The following is a 23,386-nucleotide window of genomic DNA, read 5'->3' as shown; positions in this document are numbered from 1 at the left end:
CAACCAAAAGTGCCATTCTTTAAAATTCAAATTCTAAATTCTTCAGATTCAAATCTGAGGCTTTCTCAATTGGTACTTTTAAAAAATAAGGAGCGATTCAAATTCACACCCTTGTGCATTGTTGGTGGAAATGTAAAATGGTGTATCCACTATGAAAAACAGTATGACAGTTCCTCAAAAAAGTTAAAAATAGATTACCATATGATCCCACAATTCCACTTCTGAGTATATAACCAGTATAATTAAAAGAAGGATCTCAAAGAGATATTTTTACACCCATGTTCATAGCAGCATTATTCACAATAGCTAAGAAGTGTAAGCAACTCAAATGTCCATTGACAGATAAATGGATAAACAAAATGTGGTATATGCATACAGTGATTACTCAGTCTTTAAAAGGAAGGAAATTCTGACACACACTACAACATGGATGAACCTTGAGAATATTATTCTAAGTGAAATAAGCCAGTCACAAAAAGACAAATACTGTATGATTCCATTTATATGAGTCATGCAGAGTAGTCAAATTCATAGAGGTGGAAAGTAGTTCTTTCTACTCTGGTGGTTGCCAGGGGCTGAGGGAGGGTGAAATGGGGCATTTTTGTTTAATGAATATAAAGCTTCAGTTTTGAAAGATGAAAAAGTTCTAGAGACTGGCTGTACAGCAATACTTAACACTTTTGAACTGTGCACTTAAAATTTGTTAAGATAGTAAATTTTATGTTATGAGTTAGTTACCACAATTTAAAAAAATTTAAAGGGGTGTTCCTTGGATGTTAGCATGAGGGAGTTAGTTGAGGAAAGAGCATTCAGGATGCATGGGTTCATCTAAGCTACTGAGATTCTAGGTAATCCAAATTCTTCTAGTCCCTGAACTTCCAGTTCAGACTCATATATCTAACTGCCTGCATGCATCTCCACTGGAATGCCTAACAGGCATCTCTAACTTAGACTCTGTCCCTCCCCATCTTTCTAATGTCAGGAAATGGTGCTACCACCCAACCAGTTGCTCAAACTCAAAACCAAGGACTCATCCTTGACTTCCCCTAACTCCCTATCTGGTCCATTTTCAAGACTCCTTGTCTAAAAATACATTGTTCCCTCTTCCATTGCACTAGCCCAACCTGCCATTATCTCTCAACAAAGGCGGGCTAGAGCTCCTGCTTCCACACTTTCCTGCTTTTTGCCACACAGCAGTCTCTCCCATGTGCTTTTAAAAAAGTAGGTCAGATCTTTTCACTTCCTCTGCTTAAAACAGGTTGCTTTTTAGACATTCAGAATAAAAGTTAAATCCATTCCATAGCCTAAAATTCCCTTCATGGTCTAGCTCCTGCCTGCTTCTCCGACCTCATCTTCCCCTTACTCAGGGTCTCTACATCTGTAAAATGGGCACAACAGCAATCATCTCTGGGCCAGGGGTCTCACACAAATTACCTCACAGAGTCCTTGCTACAACTCAGCAAGGTACTTGTTGCTAACCCTAAGATCATCATGAGACAGGCGAAAGTGCATGAGGCTAGTGAACAGTAAGTGATCAACAAATATGAGAGTCCCTTTCTTCCCTTTTATCCCAGTGGGCAGAGAGAAACCCTACAGCCCAGACAGGTCTACACTGGTCAGGGATGGAACTGGAGCCAGAGCCAGCTGTCCTGTGTCCTCTCCCTTGTCCATTAGCCTAACCACCTGCCCGTAGAGGGCGCCGGAGCCCAGAAGGGTGAGCATTAGCTCTCCGGTGGGACCCGTGGGTTGCTGAAAGAGTTAAGATGCCTCTTCCCAAATCCTGGCCCTCCCCATCCCTGCATCTGCCCTTGTGGGTTTAATGAGAAATCCAGGCGCTTCGTAAGAGACTGTACAAATAACTTCTAGGGCGCCACTAACTCATTCAGCAGAAAGAGACCCTGAGCTGCCAATGCTTTAGGGAAGATGAGTGGAAAGAAGGTGGTTTTTATAGCGTCAGGCGGACAGCAGGATTTTGCGTGGTTGAGTGTGAGCTCCGCCCCTGCAGCAGAGCCGAAAAAGCCAGGATCCGGGCTCCTCAACCCCTCTCTTCACAATATTTGATTAGGAATTTGGGGGCGGGCCCTGGCCTGGCACAGACACACACACTCTCAGTAGACACCCTCACTCCTCTCCCTCTCACACGCTCTCCAACCAAGGAGGCCAGACAGAGAGACGTGGTCATTCTCTGAAAGGTTCAACTCGAGGTAAGTCAGTCATTTTACTTCAGGTTTTGTCCCTGGTAGTTCCATAAAGGAACAAGAGCAAAGAGGCTGGGGAGCAGGGAAAGGGCCGGGCGGAAGGAGTCATTCGTCCTTCTCCCATCTGGGCTGTGTCCCAGGATGCTGGAGCGGGGAAAGGGGAGTAGAAGGAAGGGTTTCCAACATGCTACCTTTGTCCTACAGTTTCCTTCTGTTGTTGGGGGACATCCAGTTCTCAGGCATGAAAAAGTGAAGGGCCAGGTATCTAAGGTAGCCAGCTCTGCCCTACTACTACTCAGAAAGCCCACCATCCTAGCCCTGTGTCCCTGCAGTCTCTCTTCAGAAGGGTTGTGGTAACTAAATTCTGTTATGAGAGCAGAGAGGGAGTTTTGTGTAGTGTGTGTGTGTGTGTGTGTGTGTGTGTGTGTGCACGCGTGCACACGCACGCTTGTGTGTTGCTGGGGTGAAAGGGAAAGAATACACAGAAATGTTGAGACTTGACCAGGTCCAAGGAGCTGTGAAATGGGGATCCAATTCAGGTTAGGGAATAGCTCTGGTTTGACCTCCTGGACTCTGACAGAAGGGAGAAATGGTTCTCTAGAATGGAGAAATGAAAGAACAGCAGTAACTCCTGAGTAAGCTCCCCCCAACTCAGAGAGTGCCAGTCCTAGAAACTCTCCACCTCACAAAACTCTGAGCACAGGAGGGTCTCTATCATTGGGGGTGGGGGGCTGAGGATTTAAGAGTATAAACCCTAGATCAACATTGCTAAGAGATGGGGGTAGGGTAAAGAGAGGAATAAGGTGCCACCAAACCCTTTTAGCAGTCATGACTCCAAAGGAGAGTCAAGTGGGCAGGAAGCACAGCCCTGGAAGGCTGGGTCTTGAAGAGGAAGATGGCTCTTGTCTGCCACGGTGCCTAGTCTGGAAGGAGAAATGAAGACAGAGGCTCACTGTGCCAGCCTCCAGACAGCCACCGTGATCCTGCAGCAGCCCAGAGCTGAGCATGGAAAAATGTGCTGCTGGCAATGGGCCATTCCATCCGTCTTCCCCTGGCCAGTGCCAAGGCCCAGCCAGCATGCCCAGGCAGTGGGTGGCTGGGTTGGCTCCTCAGAAACACTGTGGGCTCTTTGTCTGAGGCTGCCTGAGGATGAGCCAGGTGCCTCGCCTCTGCAACCCAGAGGCTAATGGAATAAAGTGGGCCTAAGGGAATTGTTTTCAGGGGACAGAGAGGTCTGACAGAGACGGTGGCCAGAAGGTGACTAGATTGTCACCATTAGGGTCCTTCTCATCGGTTCATTGGATTTGATGTTGGCTTTTAGACTCCTTTCTTTCTCCTGTCCACAGTTGCCAACCCCAGCAAGGGCCAATAGCAACGTGAATGGCATACGTGACTATTCCCAGACCAAGAAAGGTTCTAAGGTTTTCTGCCCAAGGGTGACAATCACCCCTCTGGAAGGTACCCATTGCTCACAGGGGTTATGCAGTGCTTTGGCTATAGGTATTCAGAGTAAGACATCCAGCCTGATATGCCACCCCATGACCCCTCATCTTCCACTCCTTCAGCTTCCCTCTCAGGTGACACCAAACCCACACTTCTCTCTAAGCCTACCCTGCTCTCATCTCGCTAGCATAACAAGCTCGAAGGCAATGGGCTGCCAGGAAATGTGGGGGCCTAGATATGGAGCCTGGTAATCCGGAGGTAGCTTGGGATGGGAGAGGAGGATGCCAGAATCCCATTCTAAAGCCATGTTCCCTTGGGCATACTCAAGAGTCTTCAATTCCTGTTCCATTGTTTGATGTTCCTCATTCAGTCTCCTGGCCCCATTTGGCTCTTGCATAATGTCCATGGTGGAGTGTGAGAAGTAGTAACACTTTACTGGACGAGTGCACTAAGACTTGCATGCACTCAGTACCCACTCTAGAAGACAAGTGCCATACCTGGGTGGCAGTGGCCCCAGTCTGGAGGGAATCTATAACTGTTACATGAAGACCCTGTGCCAGCCAAGTTGCATGTGTAGCCACAAACTGCCAACCAGAGAGTTTCCTTACCAGCAGACTGTTATAGGTGCTGGCACTGTTACAGATGCTGGCACCACAAGCCCAAGCCTTGCGGTGGCTGCAGGGGGACCACAACCTTCCCCACAGACTCAAAACAGAAACCCTCTGCCTTCCCAAGTAGTTCAGATCTTCCCCTTTGAGATCTCAAGCCACTTCTGGATGTTTCCCAGAGATATGGAAAGAGCCAGAGGGCTTTTTCCTTGGACTCTTGGGAAACATTATGTCCTGGGGAGTCCAAACTGGATGTGAATTCAGGCCTAAAGAGTACCCACCACCACTACCACTCCCATGGGAATTGCTGTGGCCTTTCTAGCTCCCCCAACAGTACCTTCAGGTTGCTAGAGGTTCCTATGGACCTGCCCTCCAAAAAAAATGCAGCACTTCCATTCAAGCTCCTTCTAATCTCAAAGGCTATGTTTCTGTGACTCTATGACCAGAGGAAAATGCACCTAGCTTCCCCCAGACAGCCAAGTTTCCGCTGGACCAAGTGTGTACAGGCGGCACTGGGAGGAGGCCCAGAGGAAGTGAGAGCAAGGCTCCTGCTCACAGCTGTTTGCTGCTGAAGTCAGGTCTGCAGAGCTCAAAGACTAAGGCTCACTTGCTCTGCCTCCCTGCCCCCCTAGAGTCTCACTCATGCCTGCTTACTCTGTTCTCTCTCCCTTCTTGCAGAGAGACAACATGCAGTGGGTTTCCCTCCTGCTGCTGGCAGGGCTCTGCTCCCTTTCCCGGGCACAATATGAGGAAGACACCCACTGGTGGTTCCACTACCTCCGCAACCAGCAGTCCACCTACTACGATCCCTATGACCCTTACCCTTATGAGCCCTATGAGCCTTACCCCTACGGGGGAGAGGAAGGTCCAGCCTATGCCTATGGCTCTCCACCCCCACCAGAGCCCCGCGACTGCCCCCAAGAGTGCGACTGCCCCCCCAACTTCCCCACAGCCATGTACTGTGACAACCGCAACCTCAAGTACCTACCCTTCGTCCCCTCCCGCATGAAGTACGTCTACTTCCAGAACAATCAGATCTCTTCCATCCAGGAGGGCGTTTTTGACAACGCCACTGGGCTGCTCTGGATTGCTCTCCATGGCAACCAGATCATCAGTGATAAGGTGGGCAAGAAGGTCTTCTCCAAGCTGAGGCACCTGGAGAGGCTGTACCTGGACCACAACAACCTGACCCGGATGCCTGGCCCACTGCCTCGATCCCTGAGGGAGCTTCATCTCGACCACAACCGGATCTCGAGGGTCCCCAACAACGCGCTGGAGGGGCTGGAGAACCTCACGGCCTTGTACCTCCAACACAACGAGATCCAGGAAGTGGGCAGTTCGATGAGAGGCCTCCGGTCACTGATCTTGCTGGACCTGAGTTACAACCACCTTCGGAAGGTGCCTGATGGACTGCCCTCAGCCCTTGAGCAGCTGTACCTAGAGCACAACAATGTCTACTCGGTCCCCGACAGCTACTTCCGGGGGTCGCCCAAGCTGCTGTATGTGCGGCTGTCCCACAACAGTCTCACCAACAATGGCCTGGCCTCTAACACCTTCAATTCCAGCAGCCTCCTTGAGCTCGACCTCTCCTACAACCAGCTGCAGAAGATCCCCCCAGTGAACACCAACCTGGAGAACCTTTACCTCCAAGGCAATAGGATCAATGGTAAGACTTTGGCAAAGGGGAGTGGGGAGGGCTGTCTGCTGCATTGGAAAGACCCAATTCTGAGTGCTGGGGGCAATACAGAAGAAATAGAAGTAGGGGAACCAAAGAGTACCAATGAAGTAAGCTGAAAACCCTGCCATACCCCTGTACAAAATGGTACATAGTGGCATACTCTTATACTACACATCAGTGCTAGGAAAAGTCAGTGGGAGAGTGGGTTGGTATGGAAGAAGACTTCCCAGAAGAGGTAAGTCTCAATTTAGGTCTTGAGAGATAAGCGGGCATGGGCTGGAGGAACACAGGACTAAGCCATTCTGAGAAACGCAATTGCCACAAACAAAGGGCCCAGTCATTTAACAGGCCACCTGGAGGGGGCAGCCAGGAAATTCGTGTGTCTAAGAGGAAGGGGTCATGTGTTAAGCAGTGAGAGAGGAGTTTGGAGAGGTTTGGGAGGGGGCAGTTCATAGACAGGGGGATTTAAGTTGAACTTCTATGGTCCATCTCAGGAGGAAAGCGTGCTGTTAAGAAACCATGGTATCTGTACTTTCTCACTGACCCAGAAGAGGATGAGCTCTCTGTTTCCACCTGATCTACTCATGCCTCGACAGCCTGGTCTTGTGTTTGGATGTTTATTTGCTTTTTAAACATAACAACTGGTGGACAAGAATTTGTAGCCTCTCAGAGCTGAATGCGGCACTTGCTCTGGTTGGTTCTGCCTGGAGCACAAGGAGCCCCTGGTGGCAGGGCAGAGGCCCCCTAGGGTAACATGAGCCTGACCACCGCAAAACCCTGGGGTGGTGGACAAGGACAAGGGCTTCTTGTTTTCCAAGCTCTTCCCAGAAAAGGGCTAAAGTGCTGCCTCTCTGTCTCCAAGAACTAAAATCTTCATTTCAGATTGGATTATCTAGTTGATTTTCAGCTCCCTCTCGGGATCTTGTGTTCATAATGTGCTTACATTACCCCAGGGCCTCTGATATCTTAATCCAGCTGGAAGGTACAGAGCCAGATTTTAACCTCTCTTCCTCTGCAGCAAAGTACCCCTCTCCCTGGGGAATGAAGGACTCATTAATGACCATTGGCAAAGGGCTTTGAAGTAGAGCCTGCTGAGAGCAAACAGCACCATCAAAGCATGGATAGGGACTGAGTCCACAACCTCTCCCATCAATACTTTCTCTCCCTGTGCTCAGGGAACAGATCAGTCGTTTGGCAAGATGTGAACGAGCTACAGCCCTCTGAGTGAGAGAGGCACCAGTCCCAGAGGTTGACTGTGAGGCGGGCAAGGTGAAGAGGTGCCTGGCTCTCTAGTTGGAAGTGCAAGACACCATCATGTATAGGGCAAACTGTTTTGTACTTAAAGTCTCTCTTTCTTTGGGGGGTGGGGGTGTGGGGGTGCGGGTCTTCCTATTCCCAAGGCAGGGTTCTCTGGTCTCTAAGATGTTGCATGCTGCAAAGGGTTTGACATTTGCTTGTAGCTGTCCATCATCCCACCCAGAAGTCACCACTACCTATCTGTCACTCATTCTAAATACAGGAGGATCGTCACAACAGAAACGTCATATTGTATACTGTGCTTTATCAGAGTTTGACCTTGAAAATGTGACAACAAAGAGCGGCTGTCATGGGAGAGAAGCCATTAGCTATTGCCTAACTGTACAATCAGTGAAACTTGGGGTGGGAAAGTCTCCACTGCAGCATCTTGTCACCCTGCCTTCTTGCAGAACCACATCTGCCGCTCAAATACAAGGCGGCTCACCCCTTCCAAAAGCTCTGCCAAAGATAAAATCACTTTAGTCGAGTGTCTCAAGGTCTTGCAAGAAAGTTCTCCCTTAAGTCAAACCTAGAAATGTCCAGTGTCTACCCCAAATCCCTTCTTGTGCAATTTAAGCCAAAGCCCCTTTGTCTGGTTATCTCCCTCTTAGTCTTCTTTTGGCAAAATAACACCAACTCCTTATTTTTCTTAATTAGTGGATTAATACATGTAGAGTGCTTGGTTCGCCTGGCATATAATTGAAAAAGCGATACACAGTAACTATATTATAAGCTTTTCTTCTCATTACCACTTTGAAATTGCCAGGTACAGTTTTGTTCTGTTTTATTTTTTTCATCGCAAAGATGGGGAAACTGACACACAGAGAAGGAAAGGCAATCGCTTTAGGTCACCCAGATCTTGTAGCATAGCCTCTACCATCAACATCAAAGGACTGAAAGCCAGGCTTCTCTAGCTGAGAATGGAAGGAGTATCTCTCCGACTCAGACCACCAGCAGGAAAGACAGTTCTCCAAGCTCAGCCCCTCGCCTGGGCAAATGTGAAGGAGGTCTCCCTGCACAGCTGGTCAGGGACCCAGAGCAGGGGTGGGTGGTGAAGGTGGGATATTGAAGCAACCCTCTGAGAGGCGAGCAAAAAGGACAGGAGCTGAAGGGTGTGCAGGGGAATTAGGCCCGGCCCTCTCCCTCCCCCTTCCTTCTTCCATTAGCATCTCCCTCAGTTTTTCCAGCCTGGCAATAGCAGGAAACACAGCTCAGAATGTTATTCAGTAGCTCTGAGATCCAGAGAGCAGGGTGGGTATACCAGGAGGAATTTGGAAAGACTTTTGTCAGAATTTAATCTGGGATGGAAAGTGTCCTCCAGAGTCTCCAAGCAGAAGCCCCTGTCCTATTCATGAGCTTAGGGAAGATAAACAGGGGGGCTCACGGTGCTCAGCCTGTGGATAGAATCTATACATGCTGTGTGCTGAGCAGCCCCTAAGTGCTCAACAGTTGGGATCCAGGACTTTAGCAGGCAGTCTGAAGGCCCCAGGATAGTGTAGAGAATCTATGGTGGAACCTCTAAGTGCAGTCCCCCGACATGGTTGGAGGTGATATTTAAGCTGGGCCACTTTACTTCTCCCCAGCCCAAGCCACTCCACCTGTTCCATCCAGACACCATAGGTGTGGCCCCTGGCCTTGGCTCTGCCCCCAACCTGTCCACCTGGAGGCCACTTGATCTATTCCCTGGGACCAGAAAGGAAACATCCAAAAGCATTCCAGGTCTCCACCCCCCTCCTTTGAGTGCTCTCCAAAGAAGGGTATTTCCTGTTCTTCTCATTATTCTTTGGGGCTGGGTTTTCTATCTTACATTTGCGGTACAAGTTAACTGGCTGCAGCCTCACCCCACCTCCTCTCCGTCAGTCTTGACAGAGACTGAAAACAATTGCTAGTGCTAATTTAAAAAACAATTTCTTCATCTATCTAAGCTCTCCATACTGTCTTCCTTGCAACCTTCATGTTCATACCCATAATCTCTCCATCCACAATGCCCTCGAAGGTCACCTCTAGGAAGAGAGTCAGGAAAGCCTTCCTCCCATTCCTCCTGCCCAGCTCCAGGCTGACACACAGCTCCTGACCACTGTGGCAAGCAGAGGAATGCCTCTGGTTGAAGCAAAAGCAAGCCCAGCTCTGGGTCTGCCTAAGTGTTACAGCCTACAGAGACCCGACAGGTAACCTCACCCAAAGCCCCTTTGACATGAGCCACCTTCCTGACGCTCTCACACACCATGTTGAAGGCAGCCTCTAGGGGCTTCAGCAGCTTCTCAGTGGTGACTCTGGCTGTCCTTGCTGGAGTTTTAGCTGAGTTCTTGGTTTTTATCCTTCAAGTTCCTGACCCAGTAGGCTAGAGACAGAGGTGGTTGATTTGTCCAAGAGGACAACCAGAGGGAGAACAAGGTGAATGGTAGCAGAAGGATTTGTATTTAAATCAAACAGAACTACTGTATCAATTAGGATTGCATGGTTTGGAGGGAAAGTCTTCATAAAAGGGTACTTCTTTTGAGATCACAAAAAAGGAGGGTAAACCATATCATATTAAATGCGGGATGCAAGGGATTATTTATTTGACTTTTGAGCTCCATAGCAGCCCTGTTCATCTATCAGTCTCCATCTCCTTAAACCTCAGGGCCTTGCTCACTCCTTTGGCTTTACTCAGAATGTACACGGACAACGCCCTCAAAGCTCTGAATTCAGAGACACTTGTCTCTCAGTCTAGATTTTCTCTCTTTTATTTCCTGCCACTTTCTCTATCTGCAAAGTGTTAGGAAATATTCCAGATTTAAGTCCCTGCACTTCCCCAGTCTTCCTTCTCAAAGCAATTCGGAAACACCCTCCTCTCCAAAAGCAATCAAAGCTGCTAGGGTTCGTCTTTGACTGTCTTCTGCTGCCACCTGCTGCCCATAGATGGGAAAAGATCAAGGCCTGGCTGGAAGGGCATTCCAGGACATTCCAGGGTCTACAGAGAGGGATGGGTATGAGGTGGAGCTACACAGGCAGAGACCCCACTCTGTCTCCGGTTCTGCCCACTAATTGGTGTAAGTATGACTCTGATCCTGGAAAGTGCCTGCTCCACCCAGCCGAGTTCCACCTCTCACATTAGAAGCTTCACAGAGGCTGTCTGACCTCACTGCGGACCCAGGTCCCTGATCTGGGCTTCTCCGACCCACCCCCGCCCCTCTTGTTCCCACAGAGTTCTCCATCAGCAGCTTCTGCACCGTGGTGGACGTCATGAACTTCTCCAAGCTGCAGGTGCTGCGCCTGGACGGGAACGAGATCAAGCGCAGTGCCATGCCGCCCGACGCGCCCCTCTGCCTGCGCCTCGCCAGCCTCATCGAGATCTGAGCGGCCCATGCACTGGGCGCAGGGCCAGAGCCCCCATGCCCCTCTGCATTTGGCTTGATGGTTTGGTTTGGCTTTTGCTGGAAGGTCTGGGACAGACCATGTGACAGAAGTCCATGGGCTCCCTCTACAGTCTTCTTCCCTGTAGGCAAGTTTAGGTGGAATCAGGGGACAGGCAGCCTTCTTCTGAGGGACATGAAACTCTCCTTTCCAGGACAGAAGTGGTGGCAGAGGGAGTAATCCCTGAAGTCCCAACCCCAGAAATCTCATTACCCATTCTTCACAACGATCTGGTGCCGTGAACCTTAAAATTTGCTTGAGCAATAGTACATAACCTTACTTTTTAAACAATCACTGACTCTGTCTGTGAGCAGCGCTTGACAGCTCTCCCATGTGCTGGGCTAATTGTGCAGTTACTCTGGGCTCCCACTCGCTGCTTCTCAGTATATACCTCTTGGCCAACTGCCTCCTCCTAAGTCCGCCTCATCCACTCAACATTGCCCCACAGACACCTCTTCTCTCCTTGGGCAGAGGCAGGAGACCCCAAGGCATATGCTCATCTGCCCAGCGCCTGTGCAGAGAACTCACACTCGTGTCTGAGTTTGGAAGGACACCAAGAGTCACCTCTACACCAGAGGTCACCAGTATGATGACCATGTCCTTGGCTTGACGTGGGAGGAGAAAACCAACCTCAGGCTTAGCTAAATGTATGGGGCTATATTTCAGCAGCTAAGCAATTCTTTGAAGGTGGATCAGACTTCAAAAGAGGAAAGGCTGTGGACTCAGCTGGAGACTAGTTTGGGCTTGACCAAAAAAAAAAAAGAGGAAAGGCCAGATTCTGCTTATCATCAGCATCCATAATGGAGGGAAACACACCTCGAACTGGCTGAATTGAGGAAGCAGCTGCAGTAGTTTCATTCTTAGCCAGCACTCTCTGCATTCCCAGCAGCTCCCTACTTGGGTCTTTATCTTCAAAGGCAGAGTCCATGCGGTTCTCAAAGCATGAGAGAGGTAATTTGTCCTCTCCTCTTATGCAAGCAGAAAGGTCTATATCCTGATGGGAGAGACAGACTCCAACCAGCCCTGGACTTGCCAAAGGAGGAGGCTGTGGTATTAATTGTTTTGGTATCTGTACTAATTGTTTTGTCCTAAGGCCACAGTTAATAGTACCAGCTCTGGCTGGAGATGCTCATTGGGTCAGTGAAGCCCAGGCCAGGCAGCCAAATCTTGCCTACTGAGCACAAAACCCTCTGCTTCCACATCTCTGAGCTACACTCTCATTACTGAAGATGGCTGTTGCTTTATAGCTTGGGTGGAGAGCAAGAAATTCTTCCCATTTCTGAAAGTAGTGTTGTCTGGGGACCTAACCCTTCTGCTCTTTGGGGTACCATTGGGAGGGAGCCATCCAGCCATGGCCAGGGACTGCTTGAGGACAGCTAGCCCTAATCTGCTCCTTGCCCAGATGCCATTGTGTCCCTGATACAGTGTATGCTTGGAAGCAGTTTCCCTGAAAAGGGAAGGGGGGGATACTTGGACTGCTTCTTGGCTCCAGACCCTGAAATCCACAAAAGCCAAACCAGCTCATTTCAACAAAGGAGCTCTGAGGTGAGGGGCAAGGCTGTCCCTTGCCCCAGGGCTCTTCAGAAAGTATCTGCATGTGAACACCATCATGCCTCTATAAAGGATCCTTATCACAGGAAAAGCATGAGTGGTGGCTAACCCAACCAATAAAGTTATTTTACAATTGCATCTGCAAGAATGGAGTCAATTAAGGCAGACACAGAAGGGTTACTTTAAGGGGGGGTCACATAAGCCTCAGACTGGAGGAGCCCACTTTCTCATCTATTCTTCTTGGGTAGATATAGCTAAGAGGTTTTTAAAAAGTCACCTGTATAAAATCTCTAGTTAGCAAACTCTGTGTTCTGGAAGTGCTTCTTTAAGTCTAACTTCAATCTCACTAGCTCCATATTTCCTTCCATTTGGTCCCCAAGAGATAAAGAAAAAAAAATTTTTTTTTTCAATCCTTCTATCATTTTTCTCCTTCAACCATCCTCCCTTGTTTACCCAGTAATTATGGCGCTGGTGGGTCCAGAGTATTGTTGTCTTAACCGCGCCTGCCCTCTAGTGGCAACTATGTAGAACTGAGGGCAGTCAAGTACTGCAAAGCCAAGTTGGGCCTGGAAAAGGAAAATAAGCATTCAGTAGCCCATCTGCTCTTTCATTCAACTTCTCAATGCACATTTCTTGAAAGCCTTTAAGAGCTAGGCTTGTGCTTTTAGGACAATTCACTATTTTCTAATAGAGAAATAACCACAACTGATATTTACTGAGCTGAATATATTATTTACTGAAGATATTCACTAATATATTCTGTGAAATTCTCTTTCTAAATCCAGTGTTTCTCAAGAGGGTAGCAGGAGTGGATTATCCATCAGGCTCTGATGGATAAAAGTTGTCTCTTTTCCTTTAAGCTACCATTTGATCAGTACTTACGTGTTAGGTGTTTTATTTATGTGGCTTCATTAGCATTCCTAAACATTCTATGCCAGAGGTACTATTATTTTCACTATTTTATATAGATGGAGAGACTGAGGCACAAAGAGGCTGAGATCACCCAGGAAGAAAGCATCAAGGCCAGGATCTGACCCCAGGTCATCTCTCTCCCCAGCCTGTCAGTTTTGCTGTACTGTTTCTACTGTGCTAGCCTGAAGATCTCTGTGTTACTGGTGTATGCAGAACCACTAGGAGTGTGGAGGATGCTTGGTGGTAGGTGGGGTGTCACCAGTGGGGGGAGGCCATCCGACTTTATTTTTTGTGGACCTAAATCCATTCTGCTAGCATTCACAGTCCCATTATGAATTTTCCAATTAAAATTCACTCTTTATCAATAAATATTTACCACAAGCCCTTGGTCAGGCACTGGGGATACTGCAGACAATAAAAGCAAGCCTTCCTTGCCATTGGGGGATTTATAATCTGGTGCAGTGACAAGCAGTGAACTAAAGAGTCACCCCAAGGACCACATAGTTACAAACTGAGAAAGGGCTGTGAAAGAGATGAGGATGGGTCTACATGAGGATTATCAAGGAGCCTGACCTAGTCTGGAGGATCAGGGGCAGATAATCAGATATGGAGGGAGAGTGTACTTACCTAGATGAAGAGATGGGAGGAAAGTCCAGCAAAGATAACAGCATGTATAGACCTCCTAATGCAGGAGGAAGCTTCCTGGACACTGAAAGACAGCAAAAATGGCTGGGGGCACAGCGGCAAGGAGCAACGAGGCTGGAGCTGTAGGCAGGGGTAAAGCCATCTACTGCCTTTATTCTCTTATTTCAGACACAAGTACCAAAAAACTTTACCAACATTCCAAAGCCCTGGCTCAATCTCACAGTTCTGTCTTCCAGCAACTAGTGGGCAGATCTCACTTTGCGCCATCAGAGCCTTTTCTGAAACTTTTAAAGGTGGCAATCCATGCCCACTTTCTCCCATTCGGCTCTGATCAGTACCGAGCCCCAATGGAAACTTAACCAATAATCAAAGCATCAGAAGGTATGGTGTAACCAGGGAGTCTTGACATTTGTGGACCCCTTTGGCAGCCTGCCAAAGCCTATGGACCTCTTCTCAAAATGTTTTTAAAGGTATAAAATAAAATCCATTGGATTCCAAAGGAAACCAATTACAATGAAGTACAGTTATCAAAATGTATAAATATTTTAGATCATATATATATATATAAATGTGTATTAATGTCATAAAAAACGAGATCCAGCAACAAGTCTAAATAACTACAGTCATTTCGAAGTGCTAATGAGCATGAATGTATGTATTTTCAATAACTGTAATGTGATATGAAAATATCTGTAATTTCAGTTGGTGACAAAGCTTCAGGTTGCTAATACTGCAGTGACTTGTTGCCTTCATAATTGAAGGGAATGCTAAATTTCAGTTAGCAGTGTGAAAAAGGAAGATTCAGCGTTTTCTCATCCAAGTTCTGGGACCCTCTCTAAATTAAGCCATGAAAAGACAGGCAGAAAGGCAGATCATAGGGGAAAGGCAAGAAGAGAAAGCAAATCATGGTCTTGTCTCTCTATAAGCACAGCTCAATCATTCAACAAATTTTTTCTGTATGCAAAACCCTGAGCCAGATAATGTCAATAGTTGGTGCATTTAGTGTATGAAAGAATGAATGTAAAGGTCTCCAGGTACTTGCTGTGGAATTTGGTGGAGACAAAAATAACTAACTTGCATTACATCCATGGGGGAAGTAGAGAGTTGTTTGTGTCTTTAAACTTTACAGAGTAGCACTTTCTGTATTACTCTGCTTCTTTCAGTGAACATTGTGTGTTCAAGATTTATCCATATTGATTCTTGTAGTTCCAGTTCATTCATTCTAACCATTGTATGAAAACACCTAAATTTATTTCTCTATTCTCCTTTTGAGGGACGTTTAGATTATTTTCAATACTGTAATGTTAGAAACAAATAATGCAGTGAACATCCTTTTATCTGTCTCTTTGAGATTGCATTTGAGAGTCTCTCTAGAGTTTACATCAGGATTTCTTTACAGTGCGCTACTGGCATTTGGCTCTGGATAATTTTTTGTTGGGCAAGAGGTGGGGGGACAGAGTGGACTGCCTGTAGGATGTTTAGCAGCATCCCTGGCCTCTATCCACTAGATGCCATTAGCATCTGTCCCCTCCCCAGTCCAAATCAAAAATATCTCCAAAGTTGCCAAATGTTCCCTTGGGGGTCAAAACCACCACCAGTTAAAAACTACTGGTATATATGCCCAGGAGGGAACTGCTAAGTCGTGAAATATGAACAATTTACCTCTACTAGATTCTGTCAAACTGCTCTCCAAAGGGGTTGTATGAATGTGCACTCACACCAGTTGTACATGAGCCTCCATTTCCCCACATCCCCATGATGCCAAATACTGCTTCAGATTTCAGTAATTTGGACAGTCTGATGGATGAGACTTGGTATTGATATTTATTTTAATTTGCATGCCCGTCTTTTTTTTCAAAGATGATAGCAATTACACTGATCTACTCCTTCTTAGAAGCTATACTGAGTCTTTGTTGACAGTCTCCAAAAAGGAAAGGAGCTAAATCTGCTGGCCCAGCACAGAGAATCTGGAGCTGGAATCTGCCTGCTGAGCATGCAGCAACAGAACTGGTCCTCCACCCCATCCCAGACTAGCTCCCTCCACCAAGAAGGCTGGGGGGAGCCCCAAACGGGACACAGCCCTCTGTGCTGTGGGGAAATGTGAGCAACTTGCATCTTTTCTAGTCTACCTGGCCATGGGAGCAAATACAGAGATTAGAAGGGGTAGGGAGGTGGTCTCTCTTGCCGGGGACAGGGGGCTGGGAATAATAGCACCCTCAGTGTCCCACCCAAAGCCCACCCCAGAGGAGCTGCTGTAGCTACAATGGCTGTGATGGCATTTGTAAGCAGTGGCAGTGGGCAGGTGCAGATGAGAAAGCATCAGGAACAGGTAACTACATGAACAGTAAGTGAAGGGCAGCATCAAAGGCAAGCATCTCCCCAAGCTCAGGTCACAAGACATCAGGCCATGACTCATGAGCATTGGTGAAGGCAGCAGTGAGGATGGTTTGTAAGACCCCACACTCCACCAAGGACAGAAAGAGAGAGGTAAGAGGTAAGCAGTTGTGCTAGCTGCAGTAAGGCACGTCCACCTATTGGCTCCACTGTCACACCACCAGATCATCCTTTACTTGTAAGATAGAAGAGGATATGTGGGGGACCCACAGTCAATACGACACATCATTTCATGTGTTAGTTGAGCAAACTGGTTAGACTGTAAATTCTTTAAAGGTAGAGATCGTGTCATATGATCCCTCCATATACCTCACAACAGTTAGCACAAAGCTGGGTTCATAAGTTTTTTAATAACAACTGTTGGATCATATTTCTGGGAGCCAAATGGAAATAGTAGCATAAAATGGATTTAATAGCCTGTTGCACACACCCACACCCACACCCACACAAACACACCCCTTTTAATTTCCAAAAAATATGAAGTGCTTGCAACAGTATGACCCCATTTATTTTCCCAAAATATCTATAAAGTAATGAGACAGGTCTGATACACCCACTTTACAGATAGGGTAATTGAGACCTAACACTTTTTATTGACTTGCCCCAATGGCATATACTCAACACTGAAACCCAGGTCTACTGGCTTCCCATTGAACTACACCCCAGTGCTGTGTGCCCCTTGCATCCTCCCTGTCCCCAGCATCTGGCACCACTGAGGTGCCCCAGACACATCATTGTTTTTGTTCTTAATAATGCAAAACATCAACAAAGGCCACGTCTGACATCAACAGAGTATGGCAGGTGATAGAACAGGGCAGGATGACCACTAGGGGTCTGTGAGCACTGAATTGCCAGCCTCCGTGTTCACTGAAGAAAATCTAGGGACCAGTGTGTATCATGTGGGGGAGAGGCAAAGACTGCAGAAAAGATGAGTCTCTGAGCAACAAGAAAGGACTTCAGTGGAGAGTTTTGGGGAAAACTTAACAATCACACCTTGGTGTTAATGTAAGTATATGGAGAGGTCAGGTAGGGCACCCCACGAGTCTGTGAAAAAAAAAGGAGAATGTTAAATCCTATTAAAATGGGATTATTGTAAATCCTCAGATGCTGCTGTTCTAAAATTTTTGAGAGGGAGGAATTTGAAGAAAAGTCCTTGACTCTGAGCTTCCACTGCAGGGGCACAGGTTCGATTCCTGGTTGGGGAATCCCGCATGCTGAATGTGGCCAAAAAAAAAAAAATCTTGTTAAGAAAAGTCCTTGAGGAAAAAAGAATCCTATCTTGCCAACAGATCGCTCCCTTCGTAAAATCTATGAGCTAAAACAGGACCCATGTGAAGGCTGGGGGCTGTGAGACTGTGCTAAGCTTTATTCTGAGTCCTAAATTGCTTTACTGATAGTAATTTTAAATGTCCCTAGAATCTAGTTGTTATCCCTAGCACCTAAACCAAGAATGGGGGGCTGAGATTAACTGTGGGGAAGTAATACTCATTCCTTCTTTATTAATATCTAAAATAATATCATTTATTAGGCATTATGTGTCAGGCATTTTGTCATAATAATGCTAGGAGGTAGGTGCTATTATCATTAGCATTTTTCATTGGTAAAAACTGAGGTTCAGAGAGGTGAAGTATCTGCTCAAGGTCACACAGCCAGTAGCAGTGGCAGAGCTGGAATTGTACCCTGTCACCGTCTCTAGAGTCTTAATCTTGATGCTACTGTGCTAGGTTCTTTGAATATGTATGTATGTATGTTTGTGTGCATTGAGGTGGGGGAACAAAGTTATTCAAAATGCTTTCTCTTACAAAGCTTACAATGTATGTCCTCAGAAATGTATACTCAACTAAGTCTAGGAGGTTGTTGCCAATAGGTACAGTGTAATAAAGCGGATGGTTAATTTGGTTTTAGAGGATGGGTGACTGGTAACACGGCCCCAGGAGGGCGTGAGCACACACAGATATACAAGAAGAAAACGAAGAGGGCCCGAGTAACAGACTTGGGAAAATAAACACCCAAATACAGAGGGACTTCGGAGAGAGGACCGAGGAGGTTTCAGAAACCCGGAACCTCCAAAATTGCTCAAGAAAGGCTGCACCAGCCCTGCAGTCGGTCAGGCTGTGAGGAAGGCCTGAGAAATGGGGGAAAGACCTAAGCTTTAGGGACCTGAGACGCTCTAGCAGCAGGTGGCGGGAGGGAGGGGGTCCCGGCACAGAGGCAGCCACTCCTCGGCCCCTCCCCCGCCTGCCCTTTCCTGGTGAAAGGCCCGATTCTCCGCTACCTATCCGCGTAGCACCTCCACTCCGAATACGCGTAGTGTCTCGCCCCCCCCCCCCCGCCCTTTTTAACTCCTCTCTGCCAAACCTCGACATCAGGGAGGGCTTTGACTGGTCCGCTGTGCCCCACGGCCAGCCAATCAGCAGCTTGTTACCAAGGTGGGGGCTTCCCAGAGGGGGCGGAGGCTGCGGCACCACCCAGTTGCCAAACTAGGAAAACCAACTAGCTAGCGCGTTGGGTCGCGTTTCAAGGTCCCAGGCAGCTTCTCCGTAGGGACTGAGGGACGTGGATGATTGGCCGGGGGCTCCTCCCTCTGCCCACATCCGGGAGGGAGGGAGCCAAACACCTGCCTGCCCTCACGCCCCCAGGCTCCCCATAGCACCACCCTTGCTGTGCATGTCTGAGTCCGGGCGGCCCGCGCGGGATCAATTTCGGCTGTCCCCGACTGAAAGCCGTCGCCGTTGCCCCCCAGGCGTGTTGAGGACGGGAGAACTGCCTCGCTGGAAGGTGCAGAAAACAAGCCCACCTCACACGTTTGAGGCCGACCAGACTGAGAAGTGAAGACAGGCTGAGATGCTGTATTGCACTGTGTGCCCCACAGTGACCAAGTGACCAATTCATTCCACATGACCTTGTGGCCTGGGCGGGGCTAGAGTGGGGAAAGCCCCAAGAAGCAGAAGAATCAAATCTCAAGTCCCCTAAGCCCTTTGAATTGGTTATCCCATCAGTAAAATAGGGCTAACAATAATGCCTAAACTGCCACAAAGCAAGGGTCTGGACCACAGGGTTTCAGAGCCGCAGGTCCTGGAACTGTTCGCTCGCCCTGGTGAAGGTGGAAGAGGGATGCAGGTGGGAAAGGGGGGCTACCCGAACAGGACTACTATCTTTGGAACAGCAAAGACCACATTTCCAACCGTACCTCATTACAAATGGGAGAAAGGATGGAGGCAAATCTACACCCTTACCAAATTCCCCTTTGGCCTTGTACCCAATTCCCAAATTCCCTGTTTCTCTCAGTTTCCACTGTGTAGCCTATATAAATGCCTCCTGATCTGGTAATGGTAATGACGATAATATTTAATAACATTTATTGTGTCCTTACAAAGAGCCAAACACTCTTCTAAGTGCTTCACCTATATTAATCCCCTCAAGAATACTGAGTGGGAGCAATTTTTTATCCTCATTTTAAAGATGAGAAAATTGAGGCATTGAACAATTAAATAACTTACCTGTGGTCGCAGAGCTAGTACATGGCAGAGCTGAATTCAAATTCAATCTGACTAGTATGTTTCTACCTAGGGACCTAGGGCCCCTGTGCTCTTGGGGGCACAGACTGCCTTTTGAAGCATCCTGTGCCCCCAAGAGCAGGACCTCCAATTATTTGCTTTCTCAGTATTTCCACAGACTCAGTGTATGGTCTCACCGTATAAAATGAAACTAGATAAAATGGTGAATTTTATGTTGCAGAAGTTTTACCACAAGTAAGAAAGAAAGAAAGAAAAGAAAGAGAAAGAAAGAAAGAAAGAAAAGAAAGAAAGAAAGAAAGAAAGAAAGAAAGAAAGAAAGAAAGAAAGAAAGAAAGAAAGAAAAAGAAAGAAAGAAAGAAAGAAAGAAAGAAAGAAAGAAAGAAAGAAAGAAAGAAAGGGAAGGAAGAAAGGAAAGAAAGAGGAAGGGAGGGAGGGAGGAAGAGAAAATCCTCCTATCCATCTGCCCAGTTCAGGTCACCATTAAACCAATCTGGAGCATCCCTAAGTGCCAGAAGAGAAGGGGTAATCCCCTAAACTTCACAGTTTTGTTGTGTGTTTCCAAAATGGTTCCCTCTTAGGGCAGATACGAATTTCAAAGTTGGGGAGTGGTGGGCAGGAGTACAGAAAGGAGAGGCTGAGAGCCTGCCCCCAGCTGGTGTAGGCAAAGACTATCCACAGGGCCTGCTTGGGTCTAGAGGGCAATCTCTGTTTCACTTCCCCTCCTCCATTCTCTTACTCCCTGAACCCTGACCTCTAGCTCAGTCCTCCCTACCTCCCCCACCCCCACCCTCACCCATCCTGCACCCAGTTTCCAGGTTCCCAGCAACTTGGGCACAACATCTGCCTCTCCTCCTCCTTCCCCAGGGTCTTAGCTCCTTTTAGTGAGCCCTTTAAATAATTAAATGCCCCAAAGCCTCCCACACACTGATCCCAGCTCCTGGTCTGGGGTGTTATTCAAAGACCAGGAGCTGGGCTGGAGGGCTGCCAACCCGGTCTTCTCTATTCAGCTCCTTCTTTTTTTTTCCTGCTCAGCTGCTGGGTGGTTAATGGGCCTTTCCTCCTGCTTTGGCCCCTCTGCCTGCCAGCCTAGTACGTAGAAACCAAACAAAAAGAAAAAAGCTGTAAGGGACTGGTGGGGGTGGGGAGGGAGGAAGACACCAGACCCACCTCCAACTGCGAAAGGGATGGGGACAGAGGGTGGACAGAGAGGGCCAGAGCAGCTTTTCCTGCTCCTCATCCCTGCAGAGGAGCTGGGGCCACTCCCTCTAACCCTGGGGAGCTGTTTGGCCGAAGGGGGAGGGGGAGGGGGGATGTGATCAGGGGAGAGGGCTGGAGGTTGTCAATCACTTGGGTGTTTTGGGGCTTAGGCAGCTTCCTCATGCAAATCACCCTAGTGAATTACTGAAAGTTTGATGCAGGCACAAAGAAGCTGCTTCTCTTGCCCACCACCTCTCTCCACTGCACTACAGCAACCCCACCCCTAGCCAACCAAACAAAAGGCCCGAGCCCAGCGTTGCGTGAAGGAGTGAATGGGTGAGACCATCCCTGGTGACGTCCCACCAGACAGATGGCAACAGTTGCCCCACACCAGTTTCAAGCCTCCTTTCATTCTTCTGCCAATCATAAAGGAGAACAGCCTCTATCCCTCCAGAGTCCATCAGCTCCTCAGAGCCCACCCAAAGACAGAATGGGGGTAGGGGGAGGCTGCCTGGGAGCTGGAGGTGAGAGGGGAATGACGTTGGATGTTTGGCTGGAAAAGAAAAGGGTTGTTCAAAGTGCTGGCACTGGGGCCAGCCTGCCCATCTGTTCCCCTCTGGGGAGGCTCTGCCCCCACACTCCTCCTCGGCTTCTGTCCAGCTCTGTGCAGAGCCAGGACCCCTGGGAAGGGAGACCTCAATTGGGGGCAACAATGCTACACTGTGGTAGCTTGGGGCTTTGTGCTTTGAAGGTTTTCGTTCTGTAAAAATCCCTTGACTGGGCATTGTTTTGCCTCTCAAAAAATAGCGTTAAATAGAAAAATCCAAGACCTAACAGGCGGAGAACAGTGAGATCTGGCACACTGCCATTAAATAATGACGTTTGAGTTGTTCTAGAATAGGATTCTATCAAAATAACCCATGTGTGCTTTCAAACATTAAGAGGCTAGGTGGAAAGAAATGGACCAGGAATCAGGAGACCTGGCTTCCATGCTCAGCTTACATCTGCTTGCTGTATAATTCTGGGCAAGTCATCTAGCCTGTCTGAGCCTCAGTTTCTTCTTCATAAATGGTAAAATCACCCGCCACCTCTACCTCCCAGCATAGTGGAGAGTAAGCTGATGTGCAATCCAGTGCTCTATAAACAGGACAGGCTGTGCAAATAGGAGGTTTTCTTTTCTTTTCTTTTTTTTTTTTTTTTTTTGGTGGGATCTTAGTTCTCCAACCAGGGATCAAACATGTGCCCCCAGCAGTGGAAGCATGGAGTCTTAACCACTGGTCCCCCAGGGAAGTCCCCCATGGAGGCTTTACTTTCAGCTTCCCCACAGTCATAACTCCCAGGAGGTGGAGTGTTGAAACATTTTTCAAAGTGCTTCACATCTATTATTTCATGAGGCAATTGAGACCAGAAAGGTCTAGGGCAATGCAAAGATCTTTTTTAAAGAGTAGAGGTGAAGGCTCCCCTGGCCCCCTAATCTCCTGAATCTCCGATTTTTGTCTCCTTCTCCCTCCACCCTCCAACATCAGTCCAGTCTGTTTTGGGAGGATTAATGGGAACTCTAGGTTAAGGTGCTAAGAGATCTCGATACATTCAGAATAAAAGGGAATCATTCCTTATGTCTTAAAACAGTAAAAAGGTATAGCATATGCAAAGTTATGATTCTGAGGCCACAGGTCTGCATTCTTCTGGGCTGAATGCCCCTGGTTGCTCTTTCTGCAGAAGAACTGAGCTGTGGTGCTGGGGGTGAGGGGTGAGGGGTGGGAGTGGGCAGAGTCGCTCAGAGCTTAGGGAACAGAGCTCACCACTCTCCTCCTACATGGCTCCATGCCTTGCTCCTCCACCCACCCACCGGACCTCCTGTTGTTTGAGTTGGCCAAGGTGCCTGTGCTCAGAGCCCTTTGGGCACAAGATAATAAAGGCATTTCTCAAAACATCTCTCTTTCCCGATCCTTGCTTCAGCCAACCTCACCCATCTCTAATCATTTCCATTTGTCTAGCAACTGTCTAAGCACTTATTTATGTAGAATGTATCATTCTATGTAGTTCCATTAATTTGTATTTAATCACATATCAGTGTTTTATATACTGGCATTTATGATTATCCCATCAACATCTTTGGACTGACAACACACTGAGGACAAAAACTCTCGCCTCTGCCCACCCCCCCACACTGTGCTTCTCACAAGGACCCATCTCTGGACATAAGAGAGCCCTTACTCCAGGACACATTGCCTGCCTGCCAAACTGAAAACTCAAAACCATAAAAATGTCCTTCAAGCTGCACGTGCAGCTTGATCTGTGCTAGAGCCCAGATATAGACCCTGGACTCCAAGACCTGCATTGACCCACTTCAATCCCTCATATTCAAATAACACTATAATCTTAACAAGTGGTTTTACATCGTGTTCCGCCCTCCTGGGTATCTTTGAAGCTCATCTCAGGACACAGTGTTCCTTTCTTTTCTCTCCCACCTGGGAGGTGCCATGGGAAAAGTCATGGGAAAAGCCTATTGGCGACTATGACCGGGAGATTATTTTCCTTTTGCAAAAA

General features: G+C 47.8%; 1 protein-coding gene across 1 annotated transcript; it reads left to right on the top strand.

Moving 5' to 3' along the window:
* The first annotated feature begins 1,886 nt into the window (after positions 1-1,886).
* FMOD (fibromodulin) lies at positions 1,887-12,308 on the top strand. Its single transcript, XM_068541535.1, has 3 exons — positions 1,887-2,204; positions 4,928-5,915; positions 10,411-12,308. The coding sequence occupies exons 2-3, from the start codon at positions 4,937-4,939 to the stop codon at positions 10,560-10,562; spliced, it is 1,131 nt and encodes a 376-aa protein (XP_068397636.1). The 5' UTR covers positions 1,887-2,204; positions 4,928-4,936; the 3' UTR covers positions 10,563-12,308.
* Positions 12,309-23,386: the final 11,078 nt, after the last annotated feature.

This window comes from Eschrichtius robustus, chromosome 3 (genome assembly GCF_028021215.1).
Source record: "Eschrichtius robustus isolate mEscRob2 chromosome 3, mEscRob2.pri, whole genome shotgun sequence".
Classification (NCBI taxonomy): Eukaryota; Metazoa; Chordata; class Mammalia; order Artiodactyla; family Eschrichtiidae; genus Eschrichtius; species Eschrichtius robustus.
The sequence above is the reverse complement of the archived record's forward strand: the minus strand, read 5'-3'. Positions and strand labels throughout refer to the sequence as shown.